Below are 13,590 nucleotides of genomic sequence, written 5' to 3'. Positions count from 1 at the left end.
CTGGCATCTATTGTTCTGCAATTTCAACATATCTCAGGAAGTTCTGTAAGAAACAGGCTTTGGGCAAATAGTGCTGGTCAGTCAGGCATAGATCACAAGATGGCTGGGGGCCCACGATGACTTTTCTTACAGTCAAGGAAGATTGTCTTGTCTTTTTTTCCTCGGGGACCCCAGCTCTTTCCACTTACAGTTCCTTTCTTCCTTTTCCCACATTATTTTGAAGCAGATTCCACACACATGTTATTTCTTCCATACATGTTTTAAGACGTATCTCTGAAATAAGGATTCTTTTTTTTTTTACCATAAGCAATAATACCATTATTACATCTAAAAATGTCACAGTTTTTTGATATTATCAAATACCTGTTTTTGTTAGTTTATAGTTCTATTTGATCGAATCTGGATCCAATTTAGATTCATACACTGGGATTGGTTGATATTTAAGTCTCTTCTAATTTTTCGGTTCTTACCCCACCTTTTTATTCCCTTTCATTTGTCAAAAAAAGCTGGATTGTGTGACCTGTAAAGTTTCTCACAGTCTGGATTTAATGGTTTCATCCTTTCAGTTTGGTTTAACCTGACCATCTGTTCTGTTTCCTGTTGGAAATTGATAGAAGCATGGTTAGGTTAGATTTAAGCTTTTTCTTTTCTTTTTTTTTTTTTTTTGGCAAGAAAAGTAAGACGTATTTAAACATTTCATACATTGAAATTAGAATATAATTTTTGCCTTTATTGTTAAAACTTTTCATAAACAGCTGAAGCGTTGAGAGGAAAGAAAGTTGTATTGATTTTGAATATATTTGGCTAGGAAAAAATATTTAAATGAAGATAATGGGTTTTACTGTATCGTCATGAATAAGTTGGATGTTTAATTCATTTTATCTTTATTGATGTGGGTTTCTAATGCTACACAAACTCCTTTGTGCAGTGCTTTAGCTCTGCTTTATTATTTTCTAATTTTATTGCACTGTGGTCATTTAATGCTGAATTTGTTTTTCCAAAAACTTTCTCAGGAACTTCTTTTTGTATTATTATATTAGGATGTAGTCTCTATCCGTATATAAGAGTTAAGTGTATATTCTCTACCTTTTCTACCTTACTGATTGCATTGTTTAGATATTCTGTATGCTGATTATTTTGTTCACTTGACCATCCAGGTTTACCAAGAGTGTTAGTTTCGTCTCACTAGTGGGTTTCAGTTTCATGCGGTTTATGCTTATGAAAGTTGCTGCTGTGTTATTTGGCACCTAGGTATTAATAAATGTCTTCTCTTCATTCTGGTTTGTAACAGTTGACCCTAGAAAATGTCATTCTTTGTGGTGCTTGGTTGGCTTACTAGGAAAAACATGTGACTCTTGATCTCAAGGTCATGAGTTTGAGCTCCACGTTGGGTTTAGAGATTTTAAAAAAAGAAAAGGAAAGACAATGCCATTCTTTGCTTCATTATGCTTCTTGGATTGAATTTTGCTTTGCCTATGACTAAGAGACCTCTGTGTTCTTTTCATTTATATTTGCCTGATCTGTCTTTGCCCGTAATTTCATCCTTTACCTTTCGAGGTCATCTCAGGTTAGGTGTGTTGCTTGCATTATAGCATAGATTCAGATTTTGCTTTTTTTGCTGCCCTAAAAAATCTTCAGAGTTTAATGAATAGGTTAAACTCATTTATATAACTGAAGGTTTTGTTTTCTATCCTGCTACATTGTCTTTTGTTATTTAATTATTTAAACTATATATATAATCATATAAAATCTTGCTCTGTGATTTGTTTTCTTTGCACTTCTAAAAAATATTTATTTATTTATTTTGAGAGAGGGGAGTAGGGGTAGGGGAAGAGAGGGAGGGAGAGCGAATCCCAAGCAGGCTGTGTGTTGTCAGCATGGAGCCCAACGTGGGGCTCGATCTCACAAACTGTTGTATCGTGTCCTGAGCCAAAATCAAGAGTCGAACGCTTAGCCGAGCCACCCAGGCACCCCTTGTTTGCCCTTTTTGAAGGAGGTTTCTTTTTTGTTATTTAGCAAGGTTTGGCTTTTGGTTCTATTGATTGCATTTGTACTGACACCTTTATACCAGTGGGTCTCAGCTGGGGATAATTTTGCCTCCCAGAGTACAGGTGGTAATGTCTGGAAATATTTTTGATTGTTCCTGGCATGATAGGTGGAGCCCAGAGATGTTTCTAAGTATCCTCCCAAGCACTAGATAAGTTCCCCACAACAAAGAATTATCTGACCAAATGTCAGCAGTGAAGTTGAGAAACTGTTTATACTAATCCTCTTAGTTTCTTTTAGTTATTATGTATTGGTTTACTATACACAATGGGAAAATTATTTCATAACTTTTTCTTTCTCCCCTTCTCACACCAACAGTGGAATTTTAATTACCAAAATTTCTTAATCTTTGGGCTTTTACATGAGCTTAAGCTTCTACTATCTTGATTTGTGAGCTGCAAGCTGTAACCTTTAACTCCCAGCCAATTGGCAAGCTTTATTTACATTTCATTTTCTTTTCTCTTCCTATTTTGCATCCACTATATTAGTTATACATTATCAGAACATGTAACATTTATGTACTACTCAATTACTCTTTCTTTTAGTATATAGTTCTGCCATTAGGCATATGCAGTGTTCACCTTCAAGTCTTTTGCTGAAGTTTCTTCCCTAGATTCTTGGGTGTCCCAAGCTTAATATTTACCATATTTTTTCAGGAAGTGCTAATGGAAACAATATTTCTTGATCTCTTACATGTTTATTACTATTTATCTGTGGCCTTTATATTTGAAGGACAGTTTGGCTAGATATAAAATTCCTGCCTCACATTTTTTAAATACTTGAATGTCATAAAATTTACTCCATTGGTTACTTATGTAAAATGTTGCTGCTGAGAATTCTGATGCTAGACTTCTTTTCTTTTCTTTTCTTTTCTTTTCTTTTCTTTTCTTTTCTTTTCTTTCTTTCTTTCTTTCTTTCTCTTTCTTTCTGTTGTTGTTCCCCCCTCTCTTGGACCTCTCACCTACTCAAATGCAGAAGAAGCTGCTGGTGGTCTACCAAAACCTATCCTGTTCTTCCTGGGCCCAAGGCAAGATTCTTATCATTCTTTGCAGTTAAGATGTGGCAATCTGATTAAGTTCCTGGTGATGAAATGAGAGCAAAAAATGATAAGAAACACCCCAGGGTTCTTATTCTAGGATATTGGTACATTCTCTTCTATCCGTTTTCCTTCCTACTGGCTGGAATCTGTGGCAACCAGTTGAGCGTGGAGAAGATATACGAGCTGCTTCCACCAACCTTGGCTCTCAACTAAGGATGATCATATGGAAGCAAAGAGTCTGAGGCGTCTAAACAGTATTACTTATTTTTTTTGGTATAAATACTCTGTTTTGTCCCTGAGAATTCCATATCTTTGCACCATGGAAATAGTGAACAAAAACAAAAACACCCCCTCATGTTAGTCATTGAAACTGTCTCCAAGAATAGAAAATATCCTTTTGTAGATATGCTTATCTTATATGCCAGTATAAGGAATTACTTCTATTTCCATGGTGGGATACTTGATACTATAACTTGATCCCTTGGATCACTGAACTATGTCAGACATAACCATCGCTAGCTTCCATGTGTTAGGATATCATTTACATGGTTTTAAACTGTTTTCATAGACCAAAACAGGTTGTGGTTTAAGCAAGATAGGTGCTTATTTCTTAAATAAAAGTATAAAACGGTATACTGGAGCACAGAGCAGCTCTGTTCTATAAGGTGCTCTCTAGTTTCTGTGCTTCTGGCATTTAGTGTATTATCCTTGTTCAGACTTTTTGTTTTTTTTCCCTTATAAATGACTTGTTACAGTTCCTGTGGATCCAAAGAATATTTTCCCTTAACTCTAACGTCAAGTAGTTATACACTATTTACCATTTCTAGGTATATAGTACATGCCTTTTCAATATCTGTATTTAGGTGTTTTCTTATTTCAGTAAGATCCCACTCCATGACTTTGATTATGCCTTTGGATCTTGTTTCCATATTACCTTTGTTCCATATTTATCTGAAACCATTGTTACCTCTTTATTTTGGCTTGATTCTCTATAATTTTATCCTTGCCATCCCCTGTTTTCCTTTTGGTGTTTTCCATTTCTGTTCTATCTTGTGTTCCATTTCCTAAAGTATGCTTTTTATAATTATTCTATAATTCTCTCACTTTAGTCTCATGTACCTCTGTTGTCTAATAGCTTCATTTCCTTAAAATTTTTTTTAATAAAGTATAACATACATACACATGCCTACATCCATACGTAAAAGTACATAAATCCTAAGAATATAGCATAATGAATTGTCACAAAGTGAACATACCCACGTAACCACTACCCAGGTCTAGAAATAGAAAATTATCAGTATCCAAGTAGCTCTCTCCTTAGAAATCTTTCTAATCATTAGCTCCTCCTTTGGTCCCAAAGGCAACTGCTAATGTTAGCTCTAACACCATAGACTAGTTTTGCCTGTTTAAAAACTTTATTTAAATGGCATCTTAGAGTATCTTATTTTGATCAAAATTATATTTTTAAGATTAACTCATGTTGCCAGGTATAGATGTAGTTCATTTTCATTGCTGTTTTGCGTTCAGTTGTGGGAATATACCACAATTTATCTATTCTTTATAAATGGTCTTTGAATTATTTCTAACTTTTGGCTATTGTGGCATAATGAGATTTTGCTCAGGAGTTATTGATTCTGTGGCTGCTACCTCCATAGGAAGAGTAGATCTCCCTGCCGCATTCATGTTGTACTTGGCCTGCATCACATTTATAAATTCTTGTTTCGTACTCACTGTGCTTTCCGGGGTCAGCTCCCTCTGGGCCCCATTCTCCCTTCTGCCTGAATGTTGTCTCTCTCTCACCCTGGGTGTTCTTGTCTCATTCAATTTAGACTCTCATTCAAGCAGCTTATTTTCACAGTGAGGCTCTACCATTCCAGATAGAATTATTTGCTATTTATCTCTGACATTGTTAAGGGTTTAAACCTGTATTGTCCAGTACGGTAGCCACTAGCCACAGTTAGCTACGGGGCACTTGAAATGCAGCTAGTCTGAATTTAGGTGTGTTGTAAGTATAAAATAGACACTGGATTTTTAAAGCTTGGATGTTTTGGGGCGCCTGGGTGGCTCAGTCACGGTTGAGCGTCCAACTCTTGATTTTGGCTCAGGTCATGATCTCACAGTTCATGAGATCCAGCATCGGGCATCGGGCTCCATGCTGACAGTGTGGAGCCTGCTTGGGAAGCTCTCTCTCCCTTGCCCTCTGCCTCTCCCCTGCTTGTGCTCTCTCTCTCTCTCTCCCTCTCTCCAAATAAATAAATAAATAAATAAACTTTAGGGGTGCCTGGGTGGCTCAGTCGGTTAAGTGTCCGACTTCGGCTCAGGTCATGATCTCACAGTTTGTGGGTTTGAGCCCTGCGTCGGGCTCTGTGCTGACAGCCCGGAGCCTGGAGCCTGCTTCGGATTCTGTGTCCGCCCCTCCCCCTCAGTGCCCCTCCCTTAACTGTGCTCTCCATCTCTCTTAAAAATAAATGCATAAACATTAAAAAAAATTAAAAGCCACGTTTCCTTTAAAAAATAAAGATTTGATATTTTAAAAATGTAAAATGTTATTCATAATTTTTTATGTTGAATCATAGTATTTTGGATCTAGTGGGTTTAAACAAAGTATATCATGAAAATTTCCCTTCTGCTTTTTTAAATGCAGCTGCTACAAAATTTAGCATAATGCACATATCGCCCACCTCCTATTTCTGTTGGTTTAAAGGGTCATGGTATTGTATTTGTACCTCTTAGTGAATTCACTGTTTTCTATTTATCCCCGACTGAATGACTTCAGCATACGAAGGCATTCCCGGTTTCACCAGCTGCCCTCTGACGCCTCCATGGAGGCTAGGGTCTGCTGCTTTGGGGCGCGACTGCCTGCTGTTCCACAGTTTCCACACCACACCTGCTGACCCTGGGTCAGTCCTGATGCTCCAAGACTCCTGGGGATTCCCTGTCGCCCACTTTTGATGAGGACGTTGTCTGTGGGTTTTCCCCTTTCCCATATCTGGTTGGTCTGTCTGCTTTCAGGAGGAGTCCTGGGGAGTTTCAGAAACTCCACCATGATCCACGTTGTCCACAAGTCCTAGTTCTCTTTTAATACAAATGTGTTCCCCTGTTAGGATAACTCTGATTTACTTCCAGTAATCTTAATTTTGTCATCTGAAGTTTGAAAAATCATGCCGTGAAATGACCAGAGATTTTTTGCCTAGTTACATACATTAAAAACTATAAAGAACCTTTGCGTTTTGTCGAACTAGTGATGGGTCCGGACGTTGGGAGAGACCCAGTTTTTAGTATCATTTTTTTTCCCCTGTTTTGCTCAGATCATGTAGTAAATTACTCAGTTTTAATGTAACAGTTAACATTTTCTGAATGAGGGATGTAATACCTATTTCTGTAACTTTAAAAGATACTTTTTTCAGATTATAAAAATAGTGCATGCTTACTATAGAAAATTTGGAAAATGTAGAAACCTGTAAAGACAGACTTAGAACTTACACAGAATCCTAACATCTAGAGATCATTAGTAACATGATAGCATATTACTTCCCAGGTTTTTACTTTTTTCACAAGTATAATTGGACCACAGACACACCAAGAGTACATTTGGTTGAGGGACAACTGAATGAGTCTTAATATTAGTATGTGGCTGAATATCATGATCACAGAATGAAGCTCTGGGATATAAGAATGAAACTAAAATGCAGAACTCTGTTAAAATTATATTGTTCCAAAGATTAGTAACAGATACTGTTATAAAGATTAGTAACAGACTTACCGTGTTTGGCATTGTAGTGCCAGAACAATAATTTCCTAATCCTGTGAGGTACTAGCTTGCTCTTGAGGTCTCTGTAGTGTATGTTTACACAACCGAATTAGGTGTGTGTTTCCAGCTGAGTTCAGTGACTCTGCGACATCTTGGTAGTGCCTCGTTTTTCTTGAATACTTCTTTTTATGTCCCCTGTTCTCTGTTACGTGTTCTTTTCTTCCTTATGAAATCCTGGAATGCCAAATTAATGTTGTTCCATAATTCATCTTCAGGAGGTAGAATGAATTCCCAAATGAGACTTTTTTTGTGACAGATTCGTGACCTACATGGAATTAAATAACTAAAAACTAAAACAAGTCTTGACCATCATTTCTTTAGTGTAATGAATACTATGATACCAAACTTAATTATGATGTAATCCAGTCCCGATTATTCTGCTTGTATTGTTATTAAATTTTTGGTAAATAATTGTTGTCCTAAAAAGTACACGCTCATGTCCCTAAAATTATGTAGCTAATATGCTCTCTTGTTCTTGTGTTGACTGTTAGTCTATTTTCTACTTCACATTTGAGATTTCTCAATTGCTTTTATTCAATAATCAGTAACTTCCAAAATCATCATTAAAGCAGTATTTTACTCTTAGAATAATTAACATACGTTTCTACTTTGACTGACTTTTCTCAAATAATGGAATAAGGGAGGGGTCTGTTACTCTGGGGATGGGTTACTCAACCTGTGAACTTTTGAGATTTCCACTGGATAATTCTTTGTTGTGGGGACCTGCCCTTGCATTATAGGATGTTTAGCAGTACCTCTGGCCTTTACCCGCTAGATGCCAGTAGCAAATCTTGCCCGCCTCTGCCTTCTCCACCAGGCAAAACCCCCCGGGCTCAGAACCACCACTGCTCTGGGAGAATGATTTGTAGTTTAACCGAGGTAGTTTTTTCTTTTTATTCAAGAACGAACTCTCTGGACTTTTGTTATGTTTGATTTTTTGTTTTTGCCTAGGAATAAATAACGAGCTGTCTTTCTCTTTGTCTACTCAGGGGTAGAAGTAGGGGAGGAGGTGCTACTTTATAAAATGGATTCATTAGTCTTATTTTTGACTTCCTTCTTACTCCTTCCTTTCTACTGTTCCGAGCTCTCTACTTCCCCTGGGAATCTGAATTCTGTCTCCAGCTCATTCATCTCTTGGAGTGTCCTAGGCTGTGGTCTCCTCTGCTGCCTGCATCTGTCTATGTGCTTCCATCCATTTTATGGTTTCTAGAAACAGAAATCTCTCACCCACTGATGATCTTCCTTCCCATTCTGCCTGTTGTTATAGGCTTATCGCATTTTAAGGGCATCCTGAGACACAAGAGTGGGAAGCAGATGCTTCCAGTTGGTGTGACCTCTATCCATAAGCTGCCCAGTGATTTAAAATAGAAAACACTGGTAAAGACGTGTTTTTTCTTTACTCAACAAATAGATATAAGTGGCATGTGCTGCCTTTTCCCATTTCCTCCCACCCTTTTCTTTTCTAGAGCTCATTATCCTGGGACCCGAACGGTGAGGGATGCGAGGTTGACCAAGAAGAAGCTTTGGTCTTCTGAGGATTTTAGCACTTTAAATAATGATGTGGGTGCAGGCTGCTTGGGTCGCATATTGAATCAGAATTACATCAATGGCTACATGACTGCGTAAGTTATTGAAAACTTTTAAACGTTTTTATTTTGAAAAATTTCAAAAACACAATAGGTAGAAGGAAAGTACAGTGGGCTTCCTATTTCACAGCCTAGATTCAGTGGTTGTAAACAGCAGTTTCATCTATACCTACATGTACACCTAAGCTTGTGATTTTTTTTTTATATTTAAATATTGTCAATATGTATCCGATAAAGTCAGACTTACTGAGATGTAATTGACAGTAAGATTCACGCAGTTGTATGGTTTTTGGCAAGCCACGTATACATTTTAATGAACAATTATAAACTCCATATGTCATCACCCTTCACCCCTAAATATTTTAGCATGTGGCAATACCTGGGTCCAGAGCTTCCCTGAAATCCACAGAGTCACACTTTCAGGGTTCAGTACCAACCACTAATCGACATCTGAAGGAGTGGGCAAGCTTCCATTGGCACTTGCAGACGGCACGGAGTCCTAGTAGCGCGAGAGCTGAGACCTTGTTCCGTACGCTTCGCATGCGTTAGTAGAGTGACTCCTCACAACGATCACGTGGGCTAGGCACACTTACTATCCTCATCTTACACATGAGGAAACTGAGGTCCAGAGAGGGTGAGTGGTGGAACCATGGTTTGAACTCAGGCAGTCCGACACTAAGCATTCTCAGTCGTAAAACTCTATAGCAGCTCAGAGTCAAGTTCAGAAAATTATAGCTTGAAACTGAGGCATTAAGAAGGCTGACTGTCAAAAGGAAAACAGGTATGGACGAAGCCTTTATTTGTGTTTGACTCAAATTTGTGACATGTCTCGTGCTGATAAGGTGTGATTCATCTTCTGGCTGCACGACTGTTCAGTAAGAATCATACACCCAAAATACACTTATGTTTTTTAATCATGTGCTTCACCGTGAAAAATACCTAGATGGATCCAACACTGGATTTTTCACAATGTGAATGAATTTAGGTGACTTCTGTTTTCTTAGTTTGGGTGGTCATTTTTTGGTTCTTTACATATATTTATATAAATTCTGATAAGGTGTTTTTACTACAGTCTTCTAGACCTTTACATTTTGATCACAAGCTCTTTTGGTATTTCTCTTTTATCAAACAAACTTTTCAGCACAATTGCTTGGAATTTGGTGGCGAGTTACTATGAACAGTTGCCTTATGGACGATGTGGGTTGATGACTGCTCAGGAGCCGTGGAGCGGGCACTATGCTGTAGAACCCCCCATCTGGGTCACAGGTACGGTTCAGATTCCATTTCTTCCTTCCCACATTTCTCTCTAGGAGACAAAGCAGGAGACGAGAGTATATAAACTGTGTATGGGGGCATGGAATATTGCTCAGTACATTTTCAGGGCCAGCTTTGGAGGTACCCAGTAAATACATATTGTGCAAATAAAACTTGCTTGAAACCATAAAGCTGATTAGTTTTTGAAATGCACTATTAATTCTTTAACCTTATTTTTTGTAGTTGTATTACGATGGGTTGAATAGAGGTGAACAAAAGTTCAGAAAGGATAACTTTATCTTACTCTTGAAAAAAAAGACTTAGTATTCTCAAATTGACAGTGTAGTTCATTTATTATTACCAGTAACTCTAACTACGGTTATTCTTACTACAATTGTACCATTTAACTGGACTAATTAGTCAAAAGTTGAAACGTGAGATTGGCAAGTATTTTCATCTAAAATAGTAAATAGCTTGTTAGATTCAATCAGACTCAAGTCAGTAGACAGCTTTACTTATTTATTCATTTATTTTTATTTAATTAAAAATTTTTTTTAAATGTTTATTTTTGAGAGAGAGACACACACACACAGCATGAGCGGGGGAGGGGCAGAGAGAGAGGGGGACACAGAATCGGAAGCAGGCTCCAGGCTCTGAGCTTTCAACACGGAGCCCAAAGCGGGGCTCAGACTCTCAAACTGCAAGATCGTGACCTGAGCCAAAGTCAGAGGCTTAACCGACTCAGCCACCCAGGTGCCCCTATTCTTTATTTTTTTAAAGAAACCCTTTTATCACTGTTTGTGTCTTACTGGGTCTTTTTCTGCTTTACTGTAGCCCATACCACTCAGTTTACTCAGCCAGGTTGGTATTACCTGAAGACAGTTGGTCACTTAGAGAAAGGAGGAAGCTACGTGGCTCTGACTGATGGCTTAGGTAACCTCACCATCATCGTTGAAACTATGGTAATTCTTTGTTGTTTTTATGAGATTAACTGTCTTCATATTGGAAAAACAGTATAAAACACAACTAAACACCTTTAAAAACAAAAAACAAAACCCAGCTTTACCGAAGTGTAATTCATATGTGATAAACAACATGTAGGTGAAGAAGAAACTTCTTCCTATACCGTCTTAGGTTCAGAAGCTGGGACCCCAAAAATTAAACTGATGAACCCCCACAGAGTAACAAGAGGAAAGAAAACAGTTTATTTGTGCATGCACCTTGCATACGTGTGCGGGATACTCTGATGAGTAACTAGGAGGGGTGGTCAGAGTTTGGGCTTGTATTCCTAGATTAGTAAGTAATGGATAGGGGACGAAAGGACACTTAATGGAAAATAAGTGCCTTTTTGGAAAGATGAATGGGTTTTCTGGAGAGCAAGCAGGAATGACTGTGGTACTGTTTGTCTGTACCAGACCGCGGTCTTCCCCCTGCCTTTAGGGCTGTAAAAGTCCTCTGTGGAAGGGACTTGGGGTAGGTTTTATTCCCATTCCTCCTCTTTGGGTGTAGATCCACCCTGAAGAGGAATTTTTGGCAGCCTTATTTCCCAGAGGAAAATAAGCTTTAGTAAGAGCTTTGCTTTTAGTAAGCTAAGGGAAGCTCAGAGAAGACTTTTTTCTGGCATCTTTTGAATCTCAAATACTTTCAACTTTAAATAATCTTTATACCACAGTGGCATAGTTTATGGTGGCATAATGTGATCCCCTTCAAACACATACTTAAAATGCACAGTTTTACCAGTTTTGATATGTAAATGACCAGTAAGCCATTGTCACAATCAAGATAGAGAACGTGTCCATCAGCGCCCCAAAAGAATACTCGTATCACTTTATAAATATTCCCTCTGTCCTGTGACTTCCCTGATCATTGCTTTTTGTCACTATAGATTAGTTTGCATTTTCTAGAGTCGTGTGTCAGTGGATTCATGCAGAATGTACTGTTTTTTGTCTTGCTGCTTTCACTCAGCATAATTATTTTGAGATTCAACCATGTTGTGTGATACCTATTGCTAAGTAGTATTCCGTTGTAAGGACATACGGTAGTTTGCTTATCTATTTACTTGTTGATGATGTTTGGCTCGTTTCTACTTTCTGGCTATTACACATAAAGCTGTGAACATTTGTGCACAAGTTTTAAATGGACATAGAGTTTTTGGGGGTAAATACATAGGAATGGAGTGGCTGGGTAATAGGAGATGTTTCTGTTTAGCTTTATATAGGAAGCTGCCAAACTGTTCTCCAGAGTGATTGTACTGCTTTAAATTGCCATCAGCGTAATAGGAGTCCCAGTTTTTCTTTATCTTTGGGAATGCTTGCTGTGATGAGCTTTAAAAATGTTAGCTCTTAATAGGTATGATGTACTATTTCATTTTGGTTTTAATTTGCATTCCCCTAATGACTGATGATGTGGAGCCTTTCCTGTGCTTGTGCTTCACGTATCTTCTTTTCTTTTGCCATTTTTGTTTCTTTCTTATGGTTGAATTATATCCTTTACATATTTTGGATACAAGTCCTTTACAGATATGTGCTTTGTAAAGATATTTTCCCAGTCTAGAGTTTTTCTTTTCATTTTGTTAACAGTGTCTTTGGAAGGGCAGGAGTTTTTAATTTTTATGGAGTCTGATTTATCCATTTGTACTTTCGTGGAACATGCTTCTCGTGTGGAGCTAAGAAGGTTTGCATACAGGTGCACATCTGTTCTAGTACCATTTGCTGAAAAGTCTGTTCTTTTCCCCACTGCATTGCCTTTTCACCTTTGAAAAAAAGTCAGTTGTCCATGTATAGGTGGAATTATTTCTGGACTCTATTCTGTTTCTTTGACCTAGCTATGTATCTTTACACTAGTACCGTGGTTACTCGTGTGTGTGTGTGTGTGTATGTGTGTGTGTGTGTGTACAAACAATTCCTAGTAGCAGGTAGTCTTAGCCCTTCAAATTTGTTCTTTTTCAAAGTTGTTTTGTCTATTCTCGGTCATTTGCATTTCCCTGAGAATTTTAGAATCAGCATGTCAGTTTCTACCAAAAAAAAAAAAAACAAAAAAAACAAACAATACCCCCAAAAAACCCAAAAACCAAAAACCACATACAAAAAACAAACAAACAAACAAACAAAAAAACCCTGCTCAGATTTTGATGGGGATTGTCTTGAATCTTCACATCAGTTTGAAGATAATTGATATTTGAACAACATCAAGTGTTCTAACTCTTTAACAAGACATATCCTCAATTTATTTAGGTTTTCTTTAATTTCTCCAAATAATACAGTTTTCAGTGTACAGGTATTTCATATCTTTTGTCAAATTTTGACTAAGTCATGTTTTCAATTCAATTGTAAATGGCAGTTTTTAACTTTTTAATTCAATTAGTACCTAGTATAAAGTAATACAGTAGATTTTTGTATAAAGATATTGTTTTCTGCAACATCACTAAACTCACCTATCGTTCCAGTAGCTTTTTTGTGGATTCCATTGGATTTTCTTTGTAAATGATCTACAAATAGTAGAAATAATTTTACATCTTCCTTTCCAATCTGGGTATCTTTTATTTCCTTTTCTTGTCTGATTGGACTGGCTAGAATCTCCAATACAGTGTTGAATGGAAATAGTGAGAGCATATATTCTTGGATCTCAGGAGGAAAGCACTGAGTATTTTACCAGTATGATGTTTTTCATGGATAAACTTTATCAGGATAAAGTTCACTTTTATTTGTAACTTCTTTTGAAAAAAATATCAGGAGTAGATACTGGATTTTGTCAAGTAGTTTTTCTACATTTATTGAAAACATTGTTTTTCTTCTTTTTTTTAAAATTTAGTAAAATAATTATATTAACTGATTATTTAATTGAAATTTGATTCA

General features: G+C 37.3%; 1 protein-coding gene across 9 annotated transcripts in view; it reads left to right on the top strand.

Annotated features, from left to right (window-relative positions):
- Nucleotides 1-13,590, top strand: part of GALC (galactosylceramidase) — a 151,405-nt gene that overhangs the window by 21,154 nt on the left and 116,661 nt on the right. For all 9 annotated transcript variants that reach the window (XM_058739928.1, XM_058739930.1, XM_058739931.1 and 6 more), the window contains 3 exons: nt 8,363-8,518; nt 9,624-9,748; nt 10,571-10,698. In XM_058739928.1, the coding sequence (XP_058595911.1) occupies nt 8,363-8,518; nt 9,624-9,748; nt 10,571-10,698 (409 nt within the window). The remainder of the gene's footprint in view (nt 1-8,362; nt 8,519-9,623; nt 9,749-10,570; nt 10,699-13,590) is intronic.

This window comes from Neofelis nebulosa, chromosome 7, assembly GCF_028018385.1.
Source record: "Neofelis nebulosa isolate mNeoNeb1 chromosome 7, mNeoNeb1.pri, whole genome shotgun sequence".
NCBI classification, from domain to species: Eukaryota; Metazoa; Chordata; class Mammalia; order Carnivora; family Felidae; genus Neofelis; species Neofelis nebulosa.
Note: the sequence above shows the minus strand (reverse complement) of the source record. Positions and strands in the feature narration are given on the sequence as shown.